This window comes from Spermophilus citellus (genome assembly GCF_964194105.1).
Source record: "Spermophilus citellus genome assembly, chromosome: 4".
Classification (NCBI taxonomy): domain Eukaryota; kingdom Metazoa; phylum Chordata; class Mammalia; order Rodentia; family Sciuridae; genus Spermophilus; species Spermophilus citellus.
Genome location: NC_138185.1, coordinates 61,663,348 through 61,690,891, shown reverse-complemented (window position 1 = coordinate 61,690,891; position 27,544 = coordinate 61,663,348). Strand labels below are relative to the sequence as shown.

The 27,544-nt window shown below is 37.1% G+C and overlaps 1 protein-coding gene across 1 annotated transcript in view; it reads left to right on the top strand.

Moving 5' to 3' along the window:
- CHD2 (chromodomain helicase DNA binding protein 2) overlaps nt 1–27,544 on the top strand; it is a 137,620-nt gene that overhangs the window by 97,344 nt on the left and 12,732 nt on the right. Inside the window, exons 28-37 of the mRNA XM_081290849.1 lie at nt 3,792–3,931; nt 8,137–8,275; nt 8,422–8,572; nt 9,683–9,805; nt 11,614–11,742; nt 12,663–12,803; nt 14,879–15,013; nt 22,103–22,281; nt 24,395–24,494; nt 26,625–26,838. Of these exons, the coding sequence (XP_081146975.1) occupies nt 3,792–3,931; nt 8,137–8,275; nt 8,422–8,572; nt 9,683–9,805; nt 11,614–11,742; nt 12,663–12,803; nt 14,879–15,013; nt 22,103–22,281; nt 24,395–24,494; nt 26,625–26,838 (1,451 nt within the window). The remainder of the gene's footprint in view (nt 1–3,791; nt 3,932–8,136; nt 8,276–8,421; nt 8,573–9,682; nt 9,806–11,613; nt 11,743–12,662; nt 12,804–14,878; nt 15,014–22,102; nt 22,282–24,394; nt 24,495–26,624; nt 26,839–27,544) is intronic.

Here is a 27,544-nt window from a genome sequence, read left to right as displayed (position 1 = left end):
AAGACGCCTTACAATGTTGGTTTTCTGGCTACAAATTCTTTTAGCTTTTGTTTGTCATGAAAGATTTTTATTTCGTTGTCGTATCTGAAGCTTAATTTTGCTGGATACAGAATTCTTGGTTGGCATCCATTGTCTTTCAGTGTTTGAAATACGTTGTTCCAGGATCTTCTTGCTTTCAGCGTCTGTGATGAAAAATCCGTTGTCAACCTTATTGGTTTACCCCTAAATGTAATCTGCCTCTTTTCTCTTGTAGCTTTTAATATTATCTCTTTGTTCTGTATATTGGATAGCTTCATAACAATGTGTCTTGGCGTTGGTCTACTGTGATTTTGTGTGCTCGGTGTCCTGTATGCATCTACAATTTGTATATTTATTTCTGGGAAGTTTTCTGTAATTATTTCCTTCAGCACGTTACTCATTCCCTTGGCATGAATCTCTGTGCCTTCCTCTATCCCAATGACTCGTAAGTTTGATTTTTTTAAATTATCCCAAATCTCTTGGATGTTTTTCTCGTGATTTTTTACCAGTCTATCTGAGTTGGCTAGACTCTTTTGAAGATGATATATTTTGTCTTCATTATCTGACGTTCTGGCTTCTACTTGCTCCACTCTGTTAGTGATACTCTCGATTGAGTTTTTAATTTGGTTTATCGTTTCCTTCATTTCTAGAATTATTGTTTGATTTTTTTTTTATAATCTCTATCTCCTGATGAAGATGCTTAACTTCTTCTTTTATCTGTTTATGTAATTCCTTTTCAATGTTCTCTTTAAGGTTCCTTTCCATCTGTCTAAGGTGTTCCTTGAGTTCTTTATATGGCCATTTTTCTGATGACTCCAGGTCCTCCTGAATATTTAGGCTGTCTTTCATTGTTTGTACTCCTTTTCTTCCTTGCTTTTTTATGCTCATGATACTTCTTGTTCTGTTTGACTGCTGAGTTACTGTTTACGCTTATAAATTTATTTGATGCTTGGGAGGAGAGGTATTAGAAGGGAAGAAGTGACTAAATAGAGTGAGTGTAGGCAGGTGGAATTCAAGAGAGGGGGAATAAGAAAATTGAAAAGAAATGAAAAGACAAAAGAAAAGAAAGTGAAAAGAAAGAAAGAAAAAACGAAAAAATAAAAATTTTAAAACAAACAAAAAAAATTATAATGATAATAGAAAAATGGAAATTGGAGTTTAAAAAATAATAATAATAATAGAATAAAAAGAATTAAAAAATTGAAACCATTAATAAGAAAGTTAAAGAACAACAACAACATCAACTACAAAAAGTGAGAATTAAAAAAATACTAATAATAATCGTTAAAAAAAATAGTAATAATAATAAATGCGGTCATAGAGCTCGATTAACTTCTCTTCCAGTAGGTGGAGCTATGCCCACTGGGTCAGGCTTCTCCTCGTGATAGGTGGGGACCAATCACTGTGCCTCAGCTCTTCTTCCCAGACTGTGCGAGTCTCCAGTCCTGAGTGTCTAGGTCCTTCTCTTGTGGTTCCTCAATCCAGGCCCCACTCACCTGTGACGCTTACCACATTACTGGCTACACGCCGGGTCTGCTGCTCCTGGGAGCCCTGTTTTCACGGATGCCTGGGCACACCCTTTCCGTTTGCCTCCCTCGGACCCTAAGTTTGTAGGGCTTGGGGCTGAGGACCCCCAGCAAATTTGTTTGCCCTTAGGTAGCAACTCCCCTGGTAGCTGGTGCAAGGGACCTCTGTTGTCAGCCCTGGTGGGAGCGATAGCCGTGGTTCTGCTCTGCTAGTCCCACGTCACTCCTGATTCCCTGGGTCTGGCTATGGTGCTCAGTTGGCTTTTACCTCTGTGAGATCAGGTGGGCCAACTAGTTATTTCAGCAGGATCGTTCGTGCTGAGTCACGAGAAGCAGGCGATCCGGGGCTTAAATGCAACAAATTCGTGCTCAGTGTGTGTTTTCTGAGGGGCCCAAAGTGTACGCCCTAGCTCCACGTCAGCTCAGCATTGCCTAGTAATCCTGAGCAAATAGGCTTTAGATAATTTATAGCTCCCTATGCCCTCGCAGTTGAAGAGGTCAGAGACTTGATCCCTCCGCGTCTGCCGTCATGTTAGACCTCCTCAATGATATTCATGTTACCCTTACAGTTTCCTGGCATAAGCAAGATCTTGGGGTTATACAAACTGCTGCTACTGTTTCCAGACCAGTTTTCTAGAACTGAAATCCTGCTGCCTTCGCCTCCACCTCTGGTCCGCGCTCTTTGGCGCCGCGCTTGTCTGCGACCTTAGCAGCGCCGCCGCGGAGGGCCCAAGGGGCTGCCGCCGTGCCTGACTCCTCGCAGAGGGATGCCGAATGACCCCAGAGCAGGCTATGCCCCGAGGTGCAGCAGGGAACAGGCGACCGAGGCACTTGAGGCCGTGGACCTGCCTTCGGAGGACAGGGTTCGGCACGCAGCCCAGTTCCATTCTCTAGCTGCGGTAGCTGGACCGTGTAGACAGGGCCATCAAGCCAGCATGCAGAAAGCAAATGGCGGCTCCCGCGGAGTGGATTTTCGGCCCCGAAACTACAGCCCCGCCAACAATTCCAATCCACTAACTCTCCCTGTATAGACAATATTCAAAAAAAAAAAAAAAAGGGCGGGGTGTACTGAGCTTTCTTTGCCTCAGGTACTTACAATCCACTGCTGATTGCCCATTCAGCTTCTCTGCCGGGAGCGAAGTGAAAGAGGAAGCAGATGGGCACAAAGCGCCCGCGGTTTTGAGCAGGAAAGCAGGAAAGCGTCTGGGAGCCAAGCGTGTCTTTTTCAATCTCTTTGTTTTTTCTGCTGCTTGGCCGGGTGGTCCACTACAGATTAATGGTGAAAGGAGCTCTAACAAGCTGGGCGAAGTCTCTATTAAAGCCGCTCTTCTGAGCACCAGGCTCAGCACTTCAGCTACCCCCTTACGCAGCGGCCATCTTCCTCCTGTGAAGATTAAAAATACAACTTATATCACCTTGCCTGTAGTGACTTACAAAATGGTTAGCTATTGGTACTACTCTACAAGCATTCAAAATATGATTTCAGAAGTTGGATTTTAACATAAGACTTATTTCAGGTAGTTAAGTATTTTGTTTTCTAAAAATCAACAATATATCCTGTAAATAATAGCACCAATTTAAAGCATATGCCAGTTTCCCCTCTCTTATTTCTGATACTGTTCTGGTGAAAATTCAAGCTTGTATTTTTGGTTTTATGCTTTCCATTTGGAGAGGAAGCAGTGATGTATAGCAGTGAGTCACAGCAAAATTGCAAAAGTCAGGCACATCTTTCCTGGACTTGGCTGACCTCCATATTTATCTTTGAACCAGTTACCTTAACAACTACCAACATGTGGATGAAGTAGGTTTGGTTCCTTTTGACATCATGATTTTTAGCCATTGTGTTTATGTGCTCCCTACAACTTAGAGATGATCTGAATACGAACTTCTACGAACATTGCAATGAATGAAGGTAGAGTAGAGAAAGGAAAGTGAATAGAAAGATGCAATAGTCTTTAAGCATGTCACATACTGACAGTAGTAGATAGCCCATTTGTTTAATAAACTAAGTTTTGAAACCTCTCATTTAAAATTTTTGAGATTACTTTGGTTTTGTGACATAACCCAAAGCACAATTCTTTAAGATGGAAAATGAGTGAGTTAGCTCTTAGTTAATGTGAAGCAGTTGTTATTGTTAATGACCCATGAATGAAGGCAGAGAAAAGTGTCGTTGTAGGAGCAAACTTATATGAGACGTAGTATTATCTTGTGATGTTGAGAAAAGTGTCCATGTTTGTCCTTCCTTAGATTGGAGTGCATAGCACGAGATGCTGAGCTTGTGGATAAGTCTGTGGCAGACTTGAAACGCCTGGGTGAACTGATTCACAATAGCTGTGTGTCAGCTATGCAGGAATATGAAGAACAGCTGAAAGAAAATGCCAGTGAGGGTAAGTTAACAGATCATCTGTAGCACTCTGGTGCTAAAGGTCTGGTCTATTTCTGTTGCTGAAGGGCTTGCCTCCTGCTTTATGGTGTGCATTCTGAGCTGCCTTTTCCTGAGCTCAGTGTTCTAAGATCCTATAGATCTACACACAAATGAAGTTGGTTTGTAAAGGTGTAGAATAATTAACAAGATGAAATGATTTCTGTTATGTTGCTATAGAAAGTTTAAATTGGTTTGAATGATACAAAGACCTGAGGGACAAAGCTGAATGGATGCCTCTGTATTTTGGTTGCATAATTATTTGGATATACATATATGTATTCTTAGGTTGCTGCAAATGTAAAGAACTTATTAGAAAATTAATTGGAATAGATAAAATATTGAATGACAGTTGAAAAGTTCATACAAGTAGAATTTTTTAAAATTGGATCGAACATCTACGAAGTACATTTTCTCTTAGATATCAGAATGTTTTTTTATTTTTTATTTTTTAGAGGTACAGGCATGTTTACGAGAGTTCTAAAGTAGTCATTTTTTAAGGATACCTCATAGAAATGAAGGTATTGTTAAGCTACCTACTCTTTGGAGGTTTTGTTGAGCTGTGGTTCAGATGCCAGAGGCAACCAGTTACCTAAAAGTTTGGTTAAGACTTCTGAGTTAAATTACCTCAACTCTTTCATTTGCAAAATGGAATAATAGTAATCAGAAGGTTTGGGTAATTAATTGAATAGTTCTTACTGAACTATTAACTGCTTGTTAATGTAGTGTCTGGCTTTCAGTGTTGTCTATTAATTATTTATATTTTGGAATTGTCCTTTTTTAGGGCTTCTTTTTGAAATTAGTAGAATTTGATTGCTCTCCTCTCTGAGAAGGATCCACTGTCTTCCTTGAGGGTGCTTTCCTCCTCCTTTCCCTTTTAATAAACTTTGCTTTACTTTAATGAAAAGAAATTAAAAATAATTTAGATATATATTAAAAATATTTTTTGGTAAAAGAAAATAGCTTGAGTGATTTGGATAATAATCTGAATGTGTACTTTTAGGGATGGGGGTGTAGCTCAGAGGGATAGCTTTTGCTTAACATTCCTGGGGCCATTATTTCAAATAAATTTGTTTTCAAAAAAACAAATAAAAGCCTGAGATTTTGAATATGTGTTTTTACAGCATCTAAAATACATCCAAAAGTAACTTTAGGTTTATCATGTTTTTTTCTTTGTAATTATTTCAAATTAATAAACATGGCTCAAAAATGAAAAACATATAACCCCCAGTGTTTGTCTCTTTTTAAGAAATTTAGAAAAATGTGTGTGTGTGTGTTTTATATAGATTGTGTGTTTTCCCTCTTAAACACAAATTAAAGGTAGTGTGGTATGCATACTGCTCTATTCATTAATTTTTCCATCTCAGTTTTTTTTTTTTTTTTTTTTTTTGATACCAGGGATTGAACCCAAGGGCACTTAACCACTGAGGCACATATTTTGAGACGGCGTCTTGTCAAGTTGCTCAGGACCTTGCTAAAGTTGCTGAGGGGGATATATACATGCTTTTCTTTGATATTGCAAATCCTAGCCTTCTGAGCCACTGGAACTATAGGCGTGCATCATTGTGCTCAGCTCATCTCAGTATATTTTGGAGATATTTCCGTCTAATAGTTCCTTCCTCTCCACATCCCTTTTTTAAATTTTTTCTTTCATCAGTACATTATAGTTATAAATAATAGTTTTTTTTTTTTGCGGGGGAGGGGAGGTAATGAACCCAGGAGCGTTTAACCTCTGAGCCACATTTCCAGACTTTTTTATTTTTTATTTTGAAACAGGGTCTTACTAAGTGGCTGAGGCTGGCTTCGAACTTGTGATCCTTCTGCTTCAGTCTCCTGAGTTACTAGGCTGACAGGCATGCGCATCCATGCTCAGCAAGTTGGGCTTATTTTGACATAAATCATGCATGTATGGAATTTGCTCCACTTTTGTCCCCAGAGTCTCTTCTTTTCTTCCCCTCCTCCCTCCATTTCCCTACCTGTACTATACTGTTGTTCTTTCTATTTATTTATATATTTATTTTTAGTTGGTGCTTTATAGATAATATACTGTGGTGTATTTATATATGCACATAGTATAATTTTATTAAATCCAGCGCCTGTTTCCTTTCCTTTTCTCCTGCCTCTCCCTCAGTTTTCTTCTTGTATTCCACTGATCTTTCCTCTATTCTTATGTGTCCTATCCACAGCCCCCCTTTTTCCTTCAGTTTGCTCTAGCTTCTGCACATGAGAGAAAATAGATCCTTGATTTTCTGAATCTAGCTTATTTCACTTAGCCTGATGCTCTGCATTCAGTATATTTATTGGCAAATGCTGTAATTTTATTCTTGCACATCCCTCTTTTTCTGCATGTTTACATTCTGGATCTGATTAATTGCTTCTTCTTGGCATTGTATAATTTGATTCCTCTAAACCTGTATTTCCTATACACTTGTATTTAACATATTTTTAGTCCAGGTTGACATTACCATTTTCAATGTAAGATTATTGATATTGTTTCTGAAAATATTAACATAATTAGGTATTTTATTTATCCTGCAATTATATACATACATTTCCAAATGTCAATGCCAATCTTCCTGTTATAATAAGACTCTCACACAAAGTTTGATTTTTTTTTGGTATGTTTTTATGTTCTTAGTATATTCCCACTAACAATGTACAGTATTTAAAAACTATTTGAAATTGTTCTTTTCTGTATATGCCTATACCATCAACTTATAGACTCTTGTTTATATTTATTTTTAATTTTTAGGAAGCATTATTCTGATTTAACTTTTTTTTTAATTGCTAAAAAACTTACATGGTCCAAAGTCAAGAGAGTAAAATAAGGTATATTTGGAGAGTCTTACTTTCATCCCTATTTTCCATTCCTGTTCTCCTCTAATTCTTTGGTTACCATCCCTAATAATTTTAAAATTTGTTTTAATTAGTTGTACGTGACAGTAGAATGCATTTATGCACTTTGATATATCATAATAGAGGGGATATAATTTCTCATTTTTCTGAGTGTATTTGATGCAGAATCATATTGGTCATATAGTCACATATATACATACAGTAATAATGTCTGTTTCATTCCACTGTCTTTCCCACATTCCCTCTGCTTCCCTCCCATCACTTCCCTCTACCTAATCTAAGGTTTTGAGTTTGTTATTCTATTTTTTTAAAAAAATCTAAGCTTCTGTGTAGTTTAGTTCCCCTTCTACAGATGAAAACATAATACATGCTCTGCTGTACACTTAATTTAGCTTCATATCTGAAAGCACTCCATGTCATGTAGAGATCATCTTCCTTTCTTTTACATTTTCCCAGAATTCTTCCATGTAGCTGTGTGTCAACTTATCTTTTTTGTTCCCTATTGATGGGTTTCTTTTCCTCTTTTGCTGTTACAAATAAATTCACAAAGAATAAATATGGTCTAATGAAATTTTTTTAAAAATATATATATCTTAGCCAGCACGTCTTTGGGATAGATTTCTAGAAGTGGGTCCTGCTGGAGCCTGGAGGATGCTTTGCTTTGAGATTGCAAATCCTCCTTTATAAATCTAGTGCCTTTTATATTACCAACAGAAATATTTGTTAATACCTATTAACAAGACTCACAAACAGAATATATTTTAATTGCTTGGATATTTTGCTCATAAATGAGAAATGCATTTCTTTTTTTTTTTTTTTTTGTAGTGAGCAAGGCTGTACATCTCCTCCAAGAGTACTAACATTTTGTTGTTCATAAACTGGTTCTTCATATATTTAGCTCACTTTCTATCGAGAACCGTCTTTATTCTCACTTAACAAGTGGCATTAATCTGCTAATTGGATTGGTAGGAAAACAAGGAAGAAACTTCATAATATGATACCTTCAGAGTCTTCTTATGTTAGTTTTTGAATAAAGTCATATAAAAATAGGAGAGTTAAATTACTATTGCAAGCATCAGTATATTAAAGAAACTCTTAAGTGTTTTTGCACAATTCTGTTTTGTAAATATTAATTGAATGTAAATATTAATTGAAAAACATGTTTGTTTTAAGTTGTATCTTTGAATTAACGATAAACCAGGGATTATAGAGAAGGGACTAAGAGTTCAGGACTCTTCGTAATAAATGGTGATAATGTTGTGTCTGAAACCTTAATAGTTCTCATTTAAGAATTGTAAAATTTGTGTTTATTAGGGAAAGGGCCAGGGAAAAGGAGAGGTCCAACAATCAAGATATCTGGAGTTCAGGTTAATGTGAAATCCATTATCCAACATGAAGAAGAGTTTGAGATGCTGCATAAATCCATCCCTGTGGACCCTGAAGAAAAAAAAAAGTGAGTATATTTTGTGGTACATGTGGAGTGGTTGAACATAGGTTTGATATTAGTTACACATAGTTATGTAGTTTGTTCATTCTCTCTTCTTTAATATTTCAGAAAATTCTCTTTTGTAATGTCCTCCTATTTTTAAACCCGTTTAGATACTGCTTAACCTGTCGGGTGAAAGCTGCACACTTTGATGTAGAGTGGGGAGTGGAAGATGATTCTCGCTTGCTGCTAGGAATTTATGAACATGGCTATGGAAACTGGGAGTTAATTAAGACGGACCCAGAGTTGAAACTGACAGATAAAGTAAGTAACTCTGTGATGCTAGAGATTGCTACATTTATTGTATACTTTTTTCTATTGATTACTTATTTTTATCTATTTTCAAGAAGGGGTGATCAAATTGAATACTAACAGAATAGTAATTTCCTGGGATTTCTTTATCCTTGGAAATGTTGCCATCTTTAATGGACTGTGGCTCTGTCTCACAGATAATGATAAAGGGAAAGACAAAAAATAGCCAAATGAAAATTTAGGAGAAATCTTAAAATATTGATATTTACTAGAGGTCAGATCTCATTACAACAAATACCAGGGTAAGTTTATTAATAATAAAAGCACTTCTAGGCCCTCGTTGTTGGCCCTTTCTTTCAGAGTATGTTTGAAACAACCATATTTCTTTGCACAAAGAATGAGTGTTGCCTTGGTATTTCTTGTAGTGGAATTAAATTTTGACAATATTTCTCCCACAAAATTGAGCCTCCCACCCTGTTGCAAGTAAAAAGGCCATAGTTAGAGTTGAACACAAGGAAAACTGGCTTAAATTTTTGTAGGATTTGCTCCAGGTGATGCTCCTAGCAGAGCTTTTCCTGGCACATCAAACAATGCTCATCCCATCTGGGTTTTAGGAGGGTGACAGCACCCTGTCATAAGCACTGAGACCAAATCCAGTCTGGCCTGAGAGGTCCAACTGTGGTAGCAGGGAGCAGATCATGTCCTGGCATAGCTCAATGCTCTCCGGCAATGCTCTAAGAAGCATTTTCAATCTAAAACAAAGCTTTAACCTAGCTCCAGGGATTCCCTGCTCCTGGAAGGAGGAAATCCACGACGGCTGGGATGCTCTAGCAGATGAAGCCACAAGCCCCTCCTACCTGAGTTGTTCTACCCTGTTAACAGCACAGGTAGGAGCCAGTGGGAGAGCTGGATTTCTCCATCCCATTTTGTAAAATGAGAACGGCTCATAAGGGATTTTCAGTGACTGGGAGCCATGGACATGAGATAGGATCTGAGGCTTTATCTATGTTTTGGGTGGTTGGGGAGGGAAAGAACTGTGCTGAGTTCTTTGTTACCTGTTTATCCTCATTTACTAACCGGTTATGGGTGGTGGCGGGTGCTTCTCTTCCTTTCCTGTTGAAGATTCTGCCTGTGGAGACTGATAAAAAGCCTCAGGGGAAGCAGCTACAGACTCGAGCCGATTACTTGCTGAAGCTGCTCAGGAAGGGTCTGGAGAAGAAGGGGGCTGTGACAGGCGGGGAAGAGGTGAGTGAGTGCATTGTCAGCTGGGTGTTTTTCAGGGTTCCAAGGCTCTAACCCCACAGATTTAGGTAGGAAAAGAAATATCCTTTCCGGGCCCTGCACAGAACATTACCTTTCCATGATCAAATACTGCTTTTGAGGTTCCATGATTATGGTTTGGTTGGTAATAATAGAAATACGCATTTAATAATTGACTGCAACATCTTGGCAATTTTCTTACAAACCCATTCTCTTCAAATACTGAATCATTAATCCTCACAGTCCTCAGTGCCACTAGTTCAGATGTACTGTTAACTATTTCCTTTTTCTGCTTCCTCAGTTTGGGAACATAAGGATTGTCTATTGTATCTAATTGGGCTACTTATAATAATGGATCCCAGGAGTAAAATGGACAGTTGGAATCCACAGTTATATAAAAAACTGAACTTCAGTTATGAGTATCTTACTAGCTAATTGAAAAATACCAATTGAGCTGCTGAATTTATCTGAACTTTATCTTCCTTTATTTTCCCAGTTTACCATTTTAGTTCAGGCCTAGAAAGATGGGGAATCACAGTTATGAGATAATATAAGTTACATCCTCTACTACAGTCTGTGTGTGTGCATGTTTCTTAAGTGCTCTTCTATAGATATGCCACTTGTGTTAGTTTCCTTGTATTATAAATAAAACAAATTGTAGAAAAAAATTATACCTTGTTCTTGCTGGGCATGATGGTGCATGCCTGTAATCCCAGCAGCTTGAGAGGTAAGGCAGGAGGATTGTGAGTTCAAAGCTAGCCTAAGCAAAAGCGAGGCACTAAGCAACTCAGTGAGACCTTGTCTCTAATTAAAAAACAAAACAGGGCTGGGGTTGTGGCTCAGTGGTTGAGTGCCCCTGAGTTCAATCCCTAGCACCACCTCACCCCCCAAAAAATTACCCTTTTCAGGCAATAGTATAATAATATAGCATATCATTCTGCAGATACTATGTAATATAGTGAATGTGTAATATTATTATGTTTTAGATTTTAGATAGAGGTGTTTTAGATTTCTGTATCATATTTGAGTGGATAAATATTTTAACCTTTTTCTTATTTTTAGATAAAATACTTTTGTGTATTTTTTTTTTTTTTGGTTGTTATTATTTTGGGGTTGGGGATTAAATCCATGGGTATTTAACCTCTGATCTACATCTTCAACTCTTTTTATTTTTTGAGACAGGGTCTTGTTAAGTTACTTAGGCCTTACTAAGTTGATGAGGCTGGCTTTGAATTTGTGATCCTCTTGCCTCAGCCTCCTGGGTCATAGGGATTACGATTTTGTACCATTGCACCCTGCTAATAAAGTACTTTGTTTCTAGGATTTTTATTGTTAATATTGTTATCTTTAATATTTTTATTTTTATTATTATCATTATTATTATTAGTGGTACTGGAGTTTGAACCCAGGGCCTTATGCATGTTAGACAAGTGTCATAGCACTGAACCCCATCCCTGACCCTAATATGTTATTTTTATTTCTATTTTTGTATATAAGGTACTGCCTTCCCTTTTTGGCAAAAATTCTATCTTTAGGACAAATTCCAAAAAAGTTGAGTCAATAGGTTCAAGGAATATGGATGTCTTTACATAGTATGGGATATGTATATTCCCTACAGGGTTTTATATTTTGTTTTGTTTCGAGGTAAAATTAGTTGGACTCTTGACTGCTTTGCATTTTCTTGTTTAAATTATGTAGCTACTACTGCTTCAAAGGATCAAATGTTATTTGTCATGCATTTGAAGGACTTGATTTGTAATTTTATCATTCTTTTCTTTTTTTTTTTTCCCCAGGCCAAATTAAAAAAGCGGAAGCCTCGAGTAAAAAAGGAAAACAAAGCACCGAGGTTGAAAGATGAGCATGGACTTGAGTTTTCATCTCCTAGACACTCAGATAATCCATCAGAGGAAGGAGAAGTAAAGGTATAAGGGTAGATTTTATTTGAGGAATATTATTATTCTTTTAGGTCTATATTGTGCCAACTGGTATAAAATCGTTTACATGTAGATTTATGTATATATATTTTGCTTAATCTATTGGAGAAGAATGTAGTTGCAAATTCATAACTGATAGAACTAATGTGTGGAACCATGAATATTTTAATAATAAATAAATGGCAATTGGTACTTAGCCTCATTTGGGTAATTAGGCAATATTCCAATACTAATATTGAAAGAAAGTCCAGGCTTATATAAAGGGGCATGTACTATAAAGTCAATTGTATGTGCAAACAAAACCTTGTGAGTCTGGTTTGGCCCAAAGTCTGCCAGTTAGTAAATTAGTATTATTCAGTATTATTTTCATGAGTGACAACTTTATCGGATTTTATTTGGTTGCTCTTAGAGTGTAATACTTTGAGATTATAGGAACTAGCATGGATTTGAGTCTGCATATGTGAATTCAGATATTAGAAACTTTATCATTTACTAGCTGACTAGACAGGTATACAATCTCTTTACTTTCTTTAATTCTCAGTTTTTTTCTGTCTATGGAATGGGAATGATAATGACTCCAAAACACTGCTGGGATTCGAACTCAGCACCTCATGTGTGCTAGGAAAATGCTTGACCACTGAGCTATATCTGCAGCTGATAATACCTATCTCAAAGAGTTGTTATGAGAATTACATGAGATGATTTAAATAAAGAGGATCTGCCTGCACTGGTCATTACTAGAGAATTGAGAATTGTGCAAATGAGTGCTTTAAAGCTCTGTGATTGAAAACAAGCTTTTAGGTTTAAGCACAGTGATGAATTACTGAGAGCAGTGTTGCTTTCTCGAGGAAGTAAACAAGTAGATATAAAGTTGAAGGCAAAAGTTCATAGCCCTATTTGTTTCCTAGGATGATGGCTTAGAAAAAAGTCCAATGAAGAAAAAACAGAAGAAGAAAGAGAACAAAGAGAACAAGGAGAAGCAAATGAGTTCTAGGAAAGACAAAGAAGGGGACAAAGAAAGGAAGAAGTCAAAAGATAAGAAAGAGAAGGTAATGATGCCATTCTGCTTATTGAGATACCCAGAGCCTTTGAAATTTCTTTTTAGATCTAGAAATGGAATGGAGTTTGAGGGCACTGGACTCTCTCTTTATGAGTATATTGAAGAAAATAGATGGGGCTGTCAGAGGTATGCTTGCACCAATCCTTGCAGAGGAGTGTTTGTGTGTGTATGTGTGTGCATGTGTACATGCACAAGTTCAGGATATTCTTTAATATACAAGGCCTTTACTTGATCTTTTATACATGTTTTGGGGGAGGGGGATGTTTGAGGTGAGATAGGACAAGTGAGAGAATTTGCATGAACAGGTAACTGCTTGAAACATGTTCTTAGATTCATATTAGAAGAGCACAATCCACAAATGGATTTGGAAATTTGGAGAGTTTAGGATTCAGAACAAATAGCAAGAATTTTTGCAGTAGACATGGATATAAAGCCTTGCTATAGAATCTTTATGTTGGGACCTTTTTGAAGTTCATTCCAAACCACAGGATTAGTACAGTATTGGATGTATGCTTGCTGACTTCTTAAAGAACAATTGTAATTACTCACTTATCATTGCTAAAACACAAAATTAACACCTCTATTCTACCACCCAGTGGTACCTTTGAAACTTTTCTCTTATGCACATAAGTACAAAAATAAAATAAAAATTAGTTCAGACCATTTGAGTAGCCTTTTCTTTCTGTTTAGCAGTAAACAGCTTTTCATTGAAAAAACAAGTGTTAAAAAGAATGTTTAATAGGTAGAGAGAATTTTGTTTAGCTATAACTTATTGGAAGCAATTCAAATCTCCCATGTTGAAATTGCTTTTTTTTCCCCCCTTTTGGCAGTATTGGGACTTGAACTGGGGACCTTTACCATTGAGCTACGACCCCAGCCTTTTTTATTTTATAATTTGTCCAGGCTGGCCTTGAATTTGTGATGCTCCAATTTCAGCCTTCTAAGTATCTGGGATTACAGGAATTCTTCTCCATGCCTGGCTGCTTTCCAATTTAAACAGTATAAATCATACTCTGACAAATATGTCCGCATTTGTCCACAGAAAGACATTCTAATTTATTTATTTTGGAGATTTATTCTAGGTGTATTTCCAGGATGAGCTACATCCCCAGTCCTTTTTGAGACAGTGTATCGCTAAGTTCCTAAGGGTCTTGCTAAATTACAAGGCAGGTGCCTGGCTAAGTCATTCTTTTTTTTTTTTTTTTAAATGAAATATTTCAACAATAGAAATACAAGAACAGGGGGCTGGGATTGTGGCTAAGCAGTAGAGCGTTCGCCTAGCATGTGCGAGGGCCTGGGTTTGATCCTCAGCACCATATAAAAATAAATAAAATAAAGGTATTATGTCCAACTACAACTAAAATATATATATATATTAAATAAAAAGAAATACAAGAATAGTTTAGCAAACATCTATTGTCTACTGCTCTCAACTATTGTTGACAATTTTTTCATGTTTATTTGAAGTGGCTTTGTTTTTGGTTAATGTTTTGTATTCATTAGTTCACTTACTGAACTTATTAGTTACTACTTATTAGTTACTACTGAAGCTGCTGTCCTTATAGCTTCTCCTGATTGTATTACTTTTCCTTTCCTATTTTCCTTATAACCTTTATTCTAAAGTGGGGGTATATAATATATATATGTCCTTCTGTAATATTTTATTGTATGTAATTTTGAGATTTATCCATGTTGATTCATGTAGATTTCAGAATACACATTCTTACATCAAAGGGTAAGCTGTTAATAAAAATTGCTATATGATACTCAGGAAGAGTTCTATCAGTGTATAGTCTTAATCTCTTGATGACATTTTTGTGCATTTTCTGGATGAGGGAATAGAGCACCAAATATAGCATTGATGAAATTGAAATTACAATTAAGTGCTTTTAGAGTCAGGCATGGAAATAATGTATGATTGAGCTATTAATCTTATAAGTTGGTATAAAGTGACTCTGTTGCAGTCACCCACTACAGATAAGAAGTCCACATTGCAAGGCAGGATTGTACAAATGACAATGATTCCTTGTAACTCTTTTTTTTTTTTTTTTTTTTTTTTTAAAGCCTAAAGGTGGTGAAGCCAAATCTTCAAGTAAATCAAAGCGATCTCAGGGTCCTGTCCATATTACAGCAGGAAGTGAACCTGTCCCCATTGGAGAGGATGAGGATGATGATCTGGACCAGGAGACCTTCAGTATTGTAAGTGCTGAAATTGAGGGATGCTGATGTGGGACCACAGTGCTTGCTGTGGCTCTGCCCTTTATAGGCGCAGCCACAGAGCTTCAGTTGATATAAACATTGGTGTGTTATTTTGGAAACACACTGCTTTTGATGTCTGAAGACTGTGTGTTCTGAACCAGTTTGGCATGAAGAGATTAGTTTTTTGTTTTTTTTTTTAAACTTGTTCTTGTTCTCTACTGAGGAATAAGTCTAAGATTTCATGTCTTGTGCTCCCAGTTGGAAAGTCTTTGAGGACCCTCAGGCATCTGGGAAACAGAAATGTTCATTAAACTAGCATTTATTGAATGTTCTCCTGTACCAACCATAGGTTACCATATTGAATAGGTAATTGTTTCTATCCTTGTAGACTTTGTATTTGAGTCAGGGCAATAGATAACTACATGAATGATGCTAGCATTACTGAAATGGGGCCGGGAATGAGAGAAATTAGTTAATGTGAAGATTCTGTGAGAAGGAGACTTAACTAGTCAAGACAAGTCAGAAGGCTTAAGGAAGTTCGAATTAGGTTCTGAAAGAAGTGTGATAGGTAATTGGAGAGGAGGGGAAAGAAGGACATGCCAAGTCTAGGCAATGGCATGCTCAAAGGTCATGTAGCAGGATTCCATAGGATGCACTGAGGGGGTGACAGAGGCCTCTGCAGCCACAGTCGTAAGAGCAAGTCCAACTGATGCTAGAGGGAGGGTCCTGTTTAGTATATTAGAGCAGTGGTGAATGTGCTGTCTTTCCTTGTTTCCATGTTGTGGTGCTAAGAGCTAACACATTACCTAGGAAATATGGCTCCATTTCCTCATAATAGGTGAGGAGGGTGATGGGCAGAGAGTACACAGATCAGGCTGGCATGGGATTGGGATTAGATCAGTGTGTCTTCAGGGGCCCTTCAACCGCTGGTAGAGTTGCATGCGTAGATTTCATCATGCTGCAAATCCTCAGTTACCACTTTCCCATCTGTGGTCTCCTCTGTCCAAACTTCCACAAGTCACAGTTCACTTAACAGCTTATTTAGGCTAAAAGAAAAGGTAGTCTTTTTCTGAATTTGGAAATACTCCAAATTCTGTGGCAGCAAAGAATGGAATGTTGACTCCATCCTGTGAGGTAGTCTTCTCTGTGTTTTGACCTCTTCTCCGTATTCTCTAAAACCTACCTGTATACGTGCATATAATTTTTGTAGTTATCTCAGTTTTCTTAATTCTCTTTTCTGCCTCTGAGCTCTCTGGGGGCAAGCATATGTATTATTTAAAATCCACTTAGATGCTAGAAGTATATCAATAAAAAATAAGTAAATTAATAAATTCATTATATACCCAGCTCTCTGATCTGTTTCCTAATTTTTCTTTAGTCCATTGTTTATAATAAAAATAATATCATGCTTATATAGTACCATTTTAGAAAATGTTTTTATAAGCCAGGCATAGTAATATGTAACCATGGTCCCAGCTACCTGGCAGACTGAGGTAGATGTCTTGCTTTAGCCCAGGAGTTCAAGGTCAGCCTGGTTAACATAGCGAGATCATATCTCTAAAGGAGAAATAAATGAAATTTAAAATGTTCTTATACATAGTCTCATTTAATCTTGGTTTTATATTATGAAATATTTTAAAAATACAGAAAAATATCAGGAGTGTAGACATTGTTATAGCTTCAGTGAAGTGTTGTCAGATACATTTTAAGACTCAAAGTGGAATCCCTTGGTATTCCTCACTCAAAACCCTTGCTTTTCCTTTCCTCCCTCCTAGAAGTGTATGGTTCTTGAATTTGATAATTAGGCTTATGTGTGGTTTTAGAATTTTACAACTTAATGTCTGTAAAGACTGTAACACATAAACAGCCAGGTACTATTAGAGTACTTTATTTGTAAATTTTCCACAAAAGTCTGTAAGGTAGGTTCCATCTCCATTTTACATATTAAAGAATTAGATGAATGGAGTTGAGTAACATATCCTATGCCATGCAGCCAAGACAGGAAAATAGAGTTTTGACCCACGCAGTTTGGCAGGAGAGCTTGGGTCCTTAACAACTGTACCATTCAGCCTCCTGTATACCAGTAAACAAAATATAATATTGCTTTCCATGTTTTAAAGCTTATGATGCACTGTGTGTATCCTGTAATTTGCTTTTACTGTCTCATACTTTTTGAGATTTAACCATGTTGATCATTATGGTTCTGATTTAAGTGCTTCATGTTACTGTATTTTATGACTTCCAAAGTTCATTTCTTCTGCTGTTGATGAACATTGGGGTTTTTCCAGATGTTAACTATCACAAACAAGGCTGCAGTGAAATTATTACAATTTTTTTGAAACAGATATGAAACTTCTCTGGGCTGTGTGGCTGGAGTAGAAATGTTAGGTTACTCATTGGGCATGTATGTCTGCTACTTTATTCAATATGATTGAATTATTCTTCAAAACAATTGTAGAGGTTTCTTATGGTGAATTTAAGTTGCAATTGAATTGCTACCCTGCTCTCAGAAATAGTTGACAATTTCTGATTATAATTTTTGCCATTGAGAGCTGTGAAATATTGATTGGGGGTGTATTTTAACATTTATATTTTTGTATTTATTTGGCATTCACATTTGTGTGAATTGCCTGTTTATATCCTTTGCCTCTTGTGGGTAATTTGTCTGATTTTATTCTGTGAGAATCCTTTATATAGTCTTGAATATTGCAGTTATTTACAAGTGTCTCCCAGTTTTTGGTGTCTTCCCCCTCTCTTCCTTTTTTTAACCTTTTCTTTTTCTTTGTGGTGCTGGGGGATCAAATCCAGGGCCTCATACATGCTAGGCAAGTGCTTTACCATTGAGACACACTCCTTAGGCCCCAAAACTATTTTATTTAAAACTTTTTCTTATTCTCTTAGTTTGTACATGACAGTAGCATATATTTTGACATATTATACATTCATGGAGTATAACTTCCTGTTCTCGTGATTGTATGTAATGTGAAGTTACACTTGTTGTGAATTCATTCATATATGAACACCACGAAAGTTATGTCCAATTCATTCTATCTTTCCTACTCCCATCCCCCCTCTCTTCCCTTAATTCCTTTTTGTCTAATCCAATGAACTCTATTCCTCCCACCCTTATTGTGTGTTAGCATCCACATATCAGAAAGAACATTGGGCCTTTTGTTCTTCTGTATTTGCTTATTTCACTTAGCATGATACTCTCCAGTTTCATCCATTTACTGGCAGTTGCCAAGATTTCATTCTTTAACGCTGAGTAATATTCCGTTGTGTATATATACCACATTTTCTTTACCCATTAATCTTTGAAGGGCACCTAGGTTGTTTCCATAGTTTAGCTATTGTGAATTGAGCTGCTATAAACATTGATGTGGCCGTGTCACTATAGCATGTTGATTTTGGGTATATGCAGAGGAGTAGGATAACTGGGTAAAATGATAGTTCCATTCCAAATTTTCTGAGGAATCTCCATACTGCTTTCCATAGTGGTTGTGCCAATTTGCAGTCCCACTAGCAATGTATGAATCTACCTTCTTCCCCCTATCCTTGCCAGCGTTTTCAATTTGGTTTATTGATTTGTTCATTTTGAGGATTTCTGCTTGATTTTATTTTCAGAATCTCTCTTTATTGAAGTATCTTTCACTTCCTGTATTTATCTCTGATTTCACTCCTTACATCAATCTTTACAATACAGATCAGGTTTACTGTGAACATCCTACACTCCCTTCTCTGACATTTCTTTCACTGTGGTATCTATAGAATCTGTTGAAGTATCTTGGTTGGTTTGGGGTGATTTGTTCCCTTGCGTTTCCATGTTGTTTGTGTTGTCTCCCCATCTAACAGTATGAATCTGAGGCAGTAGAGTTTCTACCATGTAGATTTATAGTGTCTCTGAAGGTTTCCAGTATGTGACTGGTTAGGGGGAGACAAATAATAACAACCACCAATGCAAACAATAGACAGCATTAAATCAAGTAGTTCCTGCTATGACATTTACAGTGTTAATTATCACAACAAATGGAAATGATATGATTAGTTATTGCCTACAATAAAAACACTAAGTTTGCAAAAGGGTTTATAGTTTTGGATGATGGATAGGGTTGAGAACAGAAGTGATGTAGGATGTAATGATTATGAGGAGGAGAGAAGACAGAAGTAAAAAATCAAGGAAGAGGGAAAGAACAACAGATTAGATATTAGTAGAAGAAAAGAGAAAGAAAAGGGAAACAGATAAATGTAAAAATTTTAAAAATTTAAAAATAAATGAATACAAAGCTGAAATATACTAATCAAACATCTTAGTACTAAAAAATCTGATCCATGGGAAATAAATGGCTTCAAAAATGCTAAAAATGAGAAAAATCAAACAAACAAATATGGTTGTGTATAAATGTCTGTGAACCATTAAGGTTACAATAGACAGAGAAAGAAAATAAGAAGAAAAAAATCTCAATGAAAAGTTAAGAATTGTTTCCTTTAGAACTAAAAAGATTTTTAGCTTCCCTTCTCAGTAGTGGTAAGTGGGGTCATCTACAGTATGATGCTTGCTCCACCCTCAGGGTGGCGTTGCCCGAGAGTGAGAGGTAATCCTATGGGTAGAACTCCTAGAGGTAGGGTTTAGGTTTAGTCAGGTTCCAGGCTCTTTGCTCAATGCCAGTTGGTCTGGAGTACCTCCTGGGCCCAGCAATTGACAGTCAATGCTGGAAGAATGCACCCCAGGGATCTCCCCTGGGTTGCACTCACGTGGTGGTGAAGCCAATTCTTAGTCCACTAGGTTACCTGTGGATTCTAGGAATACCATGTTTCCTGGGTTCAATCTCCAAATCCAGTCTCTCCCGTCTCTGCCCTTTCTAATTCTGGGCCAGGTGGGGCTCTCCCAGCTGGTCCTGCAAGCAGCTGGATTGGAGGGGAATGGAAATGCCGGGTGGGTTTCCATGACCAGTTGTCCCCTGTGTAAACCTGTCTCCAACTTTGATTTTTTCCTGGTCACTTAGGCATACCCTACTTCTTGCTGTATGGGTTTGTGAGGCCTGTATTTCGGCACAAACTTGGGTTTGCCAGGAATCTGCTCTCTCAGCAGCTGGCCCCACCACCCTGTGGCTGCAGAATGGTTTCTTCCTCTGTCCATCTCACACAGTTGAGAGAAATTTGGCTTCTTTCTCACACAAGGATATTGTGCAGCATGAGGCAGTGTGTTTCATCTGTAAACTCTCGGTACCCAAACATGCCACAAGCCTTCTAAAAATACAGGTTCCTTTAATTCCCTTATCCCTCCAATTTGCATGTGGGGGGACTGCTCTTGGTGATGCCTATGGCTATCTTATGAGCTGTGGCACTGGGGATTTCTTCCTTATTTTATTATATCCAACTTTCCTAGTTCCCAGTCTGCTTTGAAGGTCCACTATTAAACTCCAGTAAAGTGGCCCCCAACCCCACCGCCCCACTTTTGTTGACCCACCTTGCTGTAGAAGCTTCCTATCTACTTCTTGGTTTTATGACCTGGAAAGCAACCTGCTCTATTCCACCATCTTGAAAAGTGATGGAAATTTGTAGGATTTTCCTCATTATGATACTATTTTATAATAGTGCCTAGTTCATTGTGCTAGATACTCAGCGTCCTACAATTCTGAGAAATTTTCTTGAATTGTTTTGTGATAACTTTGGTTTCTCTATGTTTTTAGTTTTAGATTTATTGAGGTCCTTATTTTTGGGATATCAGACTCTGGAGACTAGAGTCTAATTTTGTCCTTTTAAATTTTTCATTTCTGGTTTTTTACTTTCTGGTATATTTTCTCAACTTTATCTCTCCTTTTTTCTATTGAGCTTCTCATTTATCTTTTCATATTTCATTTCCAAGATATTTTCCCCTCTTATGGTTCTCTGAATGTTTTTATACTTTGTTTTTTATTCTTTATGGTAGAAACATTTTTCAAATGTATTGGCAAGAGTAGGGAACTAAACATCTGATTGGAAACTCTAGATCTGTGGGTAGGACTTTGAGAGCTTTTGCTTTATGTAATCCAGCTGGGCTGTTTCCACTGGGAAGCCTCCAGTGAACCAGAGTCAGCATCTTCTGGTACTTCCTGGGGGTAGTTAAATTTTGTTAAAAAAAAATCCTGATCTGACTGAAGGGTCCAAAATCAGAATACTGGCTAGTGGCTCTTGTCATATACATGTGTTCATTTAATCCAGTTGTCACTGTGGTGCCCTCGCTCCTCAAGTATGCCTGCATAGCTGCTAGCATAGAGGCCTTTCTTTTGTTCTCTTTAGAAAATAATCCTTCTATGTCTGATACTGGGTAGGCAGTAAGAGCTGGGTGATATTAATTATGGATCTGGGTATTTGTTATTTCATATGCAGTTTTTTAAACCAGTCCTTATTTTATCCCTCATCACTACCCCAGAGACACTGGCCTTTGGGGGGAATTTTACAGTCCAGAGCAGGTTGTTTCTATACTGACTGCATTGCTAGCTTAGGATTTTACTTTCTCAGGCCTATTACGTCATTTTCCATACTGCCATTATTTTGTTGCTATTGTTTTCCTTCTTATTTCCCCTTTCTTTATGTGCTTATCTCTTTTAAATTAAGACAACTTAAAAAAGATCTTTATGTGAGATAAGGAAGGGAGAAAAAATATTTCTTGTGTTTAGTTTATCATCTTTATCTGGAAGCCCATCTAATTACTAGATTTTAAGCCTAAAGGATTTATATATATTTTATCCTGCTTTTTTGGATAGTTTGTGGTAGGAAATTTTCTAAGTTAAGTCTGTAGTATTCTTAAGAGTTTGATTTTCATAATGGTCTTGTGAAGTATTATACTGACACTTTTGCAGATAAGAAAACAGCAAGGTGTAAAATGTTACCACATAAGCGATGGTGCTGGCATTTGCACCTCAGGGTTTCCATCTCTATGTTTATGCTTGTTTCATTCTATTGTCGTCGTTATTTACTCCTTCTTTAGTGATTATAGGACGTGACGGTGGGCTGTGTTTTCTCTGATGTGGGAAGTTAGGGCACAGTAAGCAAAGGGCAAGACTTTTTGCAGATAGCTTATGTCTCTACTCTTCTGGCCTATTCCAGTGTAAGGAGAGGATGAGGCCAGTGAAAAAGGCACTGAAGCAGCTGGACAAACCCGACAAGGGGCTCAACGTTCAAGAACAGCTAGAACACACCCGAAATTGCCTGCTTAAAATTGGAGACCGGATAGCCGAGTGCCTTAAAGCCTACTCAGACCAGGAGCACATCAAACTGTGGAGGAGGTAACCAACCTTGCCTTGGCATCTGCCCAGTTTGATTTGATGAGTGTGTGGGGGTTCTGTTTTTGTTTAATAGAGTTGGATGCCAACTCTGAAAAATGTTTTCCTAACAGAATTCATCTGTTGGCAACATGCCTTAAGACTTCAACAACTTCTTTTTCCTCAAATAGGCCTTTCCACTAAGACCAACCTTTAGAAAGGGGCAAGATGTTAATGTAATTTATAAGAAAAAAACAATCACATTAGATTTGCTGGCCTAGTCTCATAATAAAGATTCTCTTTAAACCTGTAAGGAAATATAGTGTGGTGGGAGCATGCCTGTAATCCCAGCAACCTGAGAGGCTGAGACAGGAGGATTGTAGCAGCTTAGTGAGATTCTGCCTCAAATAAATAAATAAATAAATAAATAGGGTTGGGGATGTGGTTCAGTGGTAGAGCACCCCTGAGTTTAGTCGCTAGTACAAAAACCTATAAGGGATAGAAAGACCATCTAGTGTAAGTGTTCTACTCATCTCAGGTTAATACTCAAACATTCAGATAATATTATATCTACTGCAACTAATTGGCTGGTTTTGTGCTAACACATGAGACAAAACAAAGGTTAAAACCACAAGAAATGTCAATTCTCTGTTCTTAACTCCTTTTTTTAATAATTAAAGAACTCTAGTAGTAGCTTGGGTTGATATAGTGCTTTACAAACAGGTTGAAGTGTCTCATCTGAGATGTTTGGAGCCAGAGAGGTTTCAGATTTTGTAGTATTCCTACATACATAATTACTTGATTTGGGCATGGGAATCAAGTCTAAACAAAATTCATTTATGTTTCATATATACCTTGCACATTGCCTGAAGGTAATTTTATATAATATTTTTAGTATACCTGTGTTTTGACTGTGACCCATCACATGAGGTCCGATGTAGAATTTTCTACTTGTGACATCAGCTCAGCACTCAAACTTTGGGATTTTCAGATTAGGGATGCTCAGCATGTTTGATATCTGAATTATTATTTCTTATGCCCTTAACACTGTTAGTAACTTTTTTTTTTTAAACCTAACTAGAATAGCAAGAGTTATCCTAGTGCATGGATCCCTGAAGTTAGGCTTCATACTGTGCACTTGGATCTGCTATGTTAAATATCTCAGACACTGTGATCTTTGCTAGCTGTAGTTCATAGGAAAGTCATTTTTGTTAAAGAGTTCAAAGTGTAGAACAAGGTAAGACTTCTAAGAGTCTTTATCATAAAGTGATAAAAACCAAAGTATAGAAGTTGTGAGAAGGAAGTGCCTAAAGAAGGTGGGAAGTTGAGTAGGGAGGTCTTCTGAGAGACAGGTAGTTACGTACATTTGAGCTGCTTATATGCAAGCCAAATGGAATTGTTTAAATGAACAGAATTCTTTGGCTTCAGGAAAAGCTTGAAAGTAGGGCAGTGAGGTGACTGGGAGATGTTTTATAGAGTTTATAGGTAACTTGTTAAGACTGATACTCTTTATAAAGGGCCTTAGAAATTAAGGTGAATGGCTTTCTACCCCATGTAGGAAGTTTACTAATTAGGAACCTTTATGAGTGTTTTGCCCATTACAAAGCTTAAAAGCCTGTGTCTTTTCCCCATTCACTGTTATTACCTGTATCTCTCTTCCTAAACGCAGATTTTATCATATTACTATAGCATGTGTAGTAACGCCATGCTAAGGTGAGTGTGATGGGATTGGAGGGAAGGAGTCACTGATAGTTTTAAGGAAGAAATGATAGGCCTTAGTGATGATGATTAGGAGAAAAGAAAGGCAACACAGAGACAACCAACTGAATGTAGGTCCTCATGGGCAATGGTAGTGAAGATGCATGATTGACAGAGTTCAGAAAGTGGGGAAGATGGAGGAAAACTTAAAGGACTGCAGTCATAGATGGCATGGATATAAATTACAGGGTTTATAAACTATTGATAGACTCCTTGGTCTAGGATCCCTCAGTCAAAATCTTTTGGTAGAAGCATATACATTATTGATACAAAGACTGAGAGAATATTTTTGTAACTTTTTTTACATTTGCAGAGTATTCTAATGAGTTTAAATTCTATTTATTTAATTCTATAATTTACCAGGACTATTGTTTTTTAGGAATCTATGGATTTTTGTTTCCAAGTTTACAGAATTTGATGCTCGAAAGTTACACAAGTTATACAAGATGGCTCATAAGAAAAGATCTCAAGAGGAGGAGGTAAAATGCAAATTTCATCCTAATTTATTCAAACAAATAAAAATAAGTTCCATAGAAAAATTCCTAATGATTGTTTTTACCTGGGGGGTGGTCATAGACTTGGGTTGTTCGTGGTATCTGTAAATTGTTAGTTTTTTTGCCCTTGCTTTATACTTGAAGGCACAGGTCCAAGGATGGTGATGAAATCTACCATAGGTTACAAAGTGTGTAGCCTATAGCCTCTTCTTTTTCAAACAGTATGCTCTTTGACTGTATAAGCCAGTCAGTTTCTCAATTTACTCCTCTAGTAGTCAAACAGTAACACTGCTGTTTATTGGGTAAAATAGCCAATGCATTGAAGCCAAACCATCTTTTAAAATTGTGACAGGGATTCATTACCCTGTGTTTTCATATCCTGGAATAATTTATTCACTAGGCCTTTTCTTCTTCCACATGCACATGACTTATGGTGGCTTGTAAAGCTGTCTTCTAATAGGTAGCAAGATTGTGAGCAGAAAATAACTTTCTTTTTCTTTTCTGGACTATGTAGTTGTGTCCTTCCAGCTTTTATATGTAGACACATCCCAACTGGTCACTTTCAAGACATGGATGTGAGAATGTGCCCCAAAAGTTGCCTCGCTTTGTATGGAGTAGCAGGACAGGTGCAAAAGTATTTTGGTTCTTGCTGCAGTGTTAGTACTTCTTGTATAGATATGCCTGTTTGTAAATCTACTGATTTGCCATGTGGACCCTCCTACCCAAATCTTCTAGTCTGTGAACATTTGAAATACATCCACTTATGTGTGAGCTCTGTGAAAGCAGAAGTTATTTTCTCTCTTTCATTCACTGTTATCTCTCTCAGTGCATGAAATTGTGGCTGGCACAGGGTAGGTATTCAGAAATATTTGTTGAACTTAGACTCTGTCCAGCACTCCATTGGCCTATAAAGTAATAACCTCAATTACTTTGTATTTAATTTTATATGGAAGAGTATGATATAGCTGTAGTATACTAATGTATTTGCATATACTAATATTGCTGAGTGTTAATCTAAATCTTACACAAAGTCTGACTTTGTAAAAAGTCCCATGAAAAGGATTAAAGTAGTTAGGAAAGGCCTTTAGGCTAGAGTGAAAATTAAAATAAGGGTCTGAAGATGGGCACAGTGGTAAAGGGCTTCATTAATTTAACTATTAGAAGTTAGTATATGTTGAGTAAAAAAAGTGATATCCTACTAGTGGAGGTATACACTGTCACAGCTTTTCTGGAGGATAATGGCAGCAGGATTTATCAAAAAAAACTAGACCACACCATTCTGCTTCTAAAGGATTTAGCTTAAGGAGATAATATAATTAGGGATTTAAGCATGTTAATGGAATGACTTGGAAGTCCCAACAATAAGAATACATAGATCGTGATTATAGATAATTGGGGTGTACTGTTCAACCACTAAACGTAATACTATAGAAGTAAACATTTACTGAAAAAGATTTTCATAACATTTAATTAAAAAAGAATAGGATTTTTTTTTATATATATATAACCTATAAAAACACACAAAAAGGTTCAGAAAGATGTGGACCAAATTACTAACAGTTACTCCCTTGTTGGTTAGATGTTAGGGCTCATAACGTTTCTTTTTCATTTTTTATGTTTTAATATTGAACATTTTACTTACGAGGTAAAAGAACGATGTTACTTCAACATTCAGATGTTTAGCTTGATGATTTTAGTGTAGGAACTAGATTACACTGAACAGTTGTGGGTTGTTTGTTCTAGTTAGCTCTAGAAATTTGGTAATCTTGGTTTTGCATCATTCAGGATGCTCTTCTGAGTGTTGACAGCCTGGTTATTTGTTTCAGAACATACATAGTGGCATCTAGGGATTCCTGCATATGTTCTCACAAGCACTTGTTAGTGGAGATTCTTTCTCTTGTACTGACCTACAAGGTCAGACTCAACAGATAGATCACTATTAGACTGTCAGTACTGTGGGATCTCTTGAATTTATGAGCATTTTTGATAAGAAAGCAGTAAATGATAGGTTGAAAATCAAGAAGGACAAGGGGAAAATATTCAGAGGTGATCATCTTTATTCTGCTCTCAGGAATTAAGGGTCTTGAGCTATTTTGGTTTCCTTTTAATCTACAGGAGCAAAAGAAGAAAGATGACATGATTGGTGGTAAGAAACCATTTCGACCAGAGGCCTCGGGCTCAAGCCGGGATTCTCTGATATCTCAGTCCCACACCTCACACAACCTTCACCCTCAGAAGCCTCATTTGCCTGCTTCCCATGGCCCGCAGATGCATGGACACCCAAGAGACAACTACAATCACCCCAACAAGAGACACTTTAGTAATGCAGGTAGGCCATTAAGTGGAGTTTTCAAAGATGTGCCAAAAACCTCAGTAATTTCATTTTCCAAAGACTGCATCTGGACGTTGGTGCTTTATTCTTCTCCAAGACTTTATTGTCCTCTTTTTTCTTGGTGAGATAAAGCATGAAATAAAGATCCAAAAGACTATTATTCCAACTTTAAATTAAGAAGAACATAGCTACAATAAACAAACAAAAGCCAAGTAGCAGACTTAGGGGAAAAATTTACTGTTCTCTGTGACAGGTAAATGGCTAAGACTGCTAATATAGAAAAGATCCTTGCCAATTGAAACAATAAGGTAACCAAATAGAGAAATGGGCAAAGGACAGTCTAAGAGAGTGAAGAGACAATTTAGGTAATGAGAGGAAATAACTCCCAAACTGTACATCCAATGAGAGGTTAATATCCAATATATATAAAGAATTCAACTCAATAGCAAGAAAATGCCCAGATTAAAAAGTGGCCAGAAGGACCTGAATAGACATTTCTCAGAAGAGAGTAATAAGAGAAGAATTCTGAGGTGTCCTAAATTAAGTTACAGGCCGTAGAATGGAGGGAGGAAAAAGATAAGAGAAAGTAATTTTAACTCACAGCTTCAAGCTAAACCAACTAGAAAAAGAGCTGCTCCATATTCTTTTCCTGTATGCTGAAGATTACTCATCAAGGCTACATCACATTCTGCTTTTGGAACCA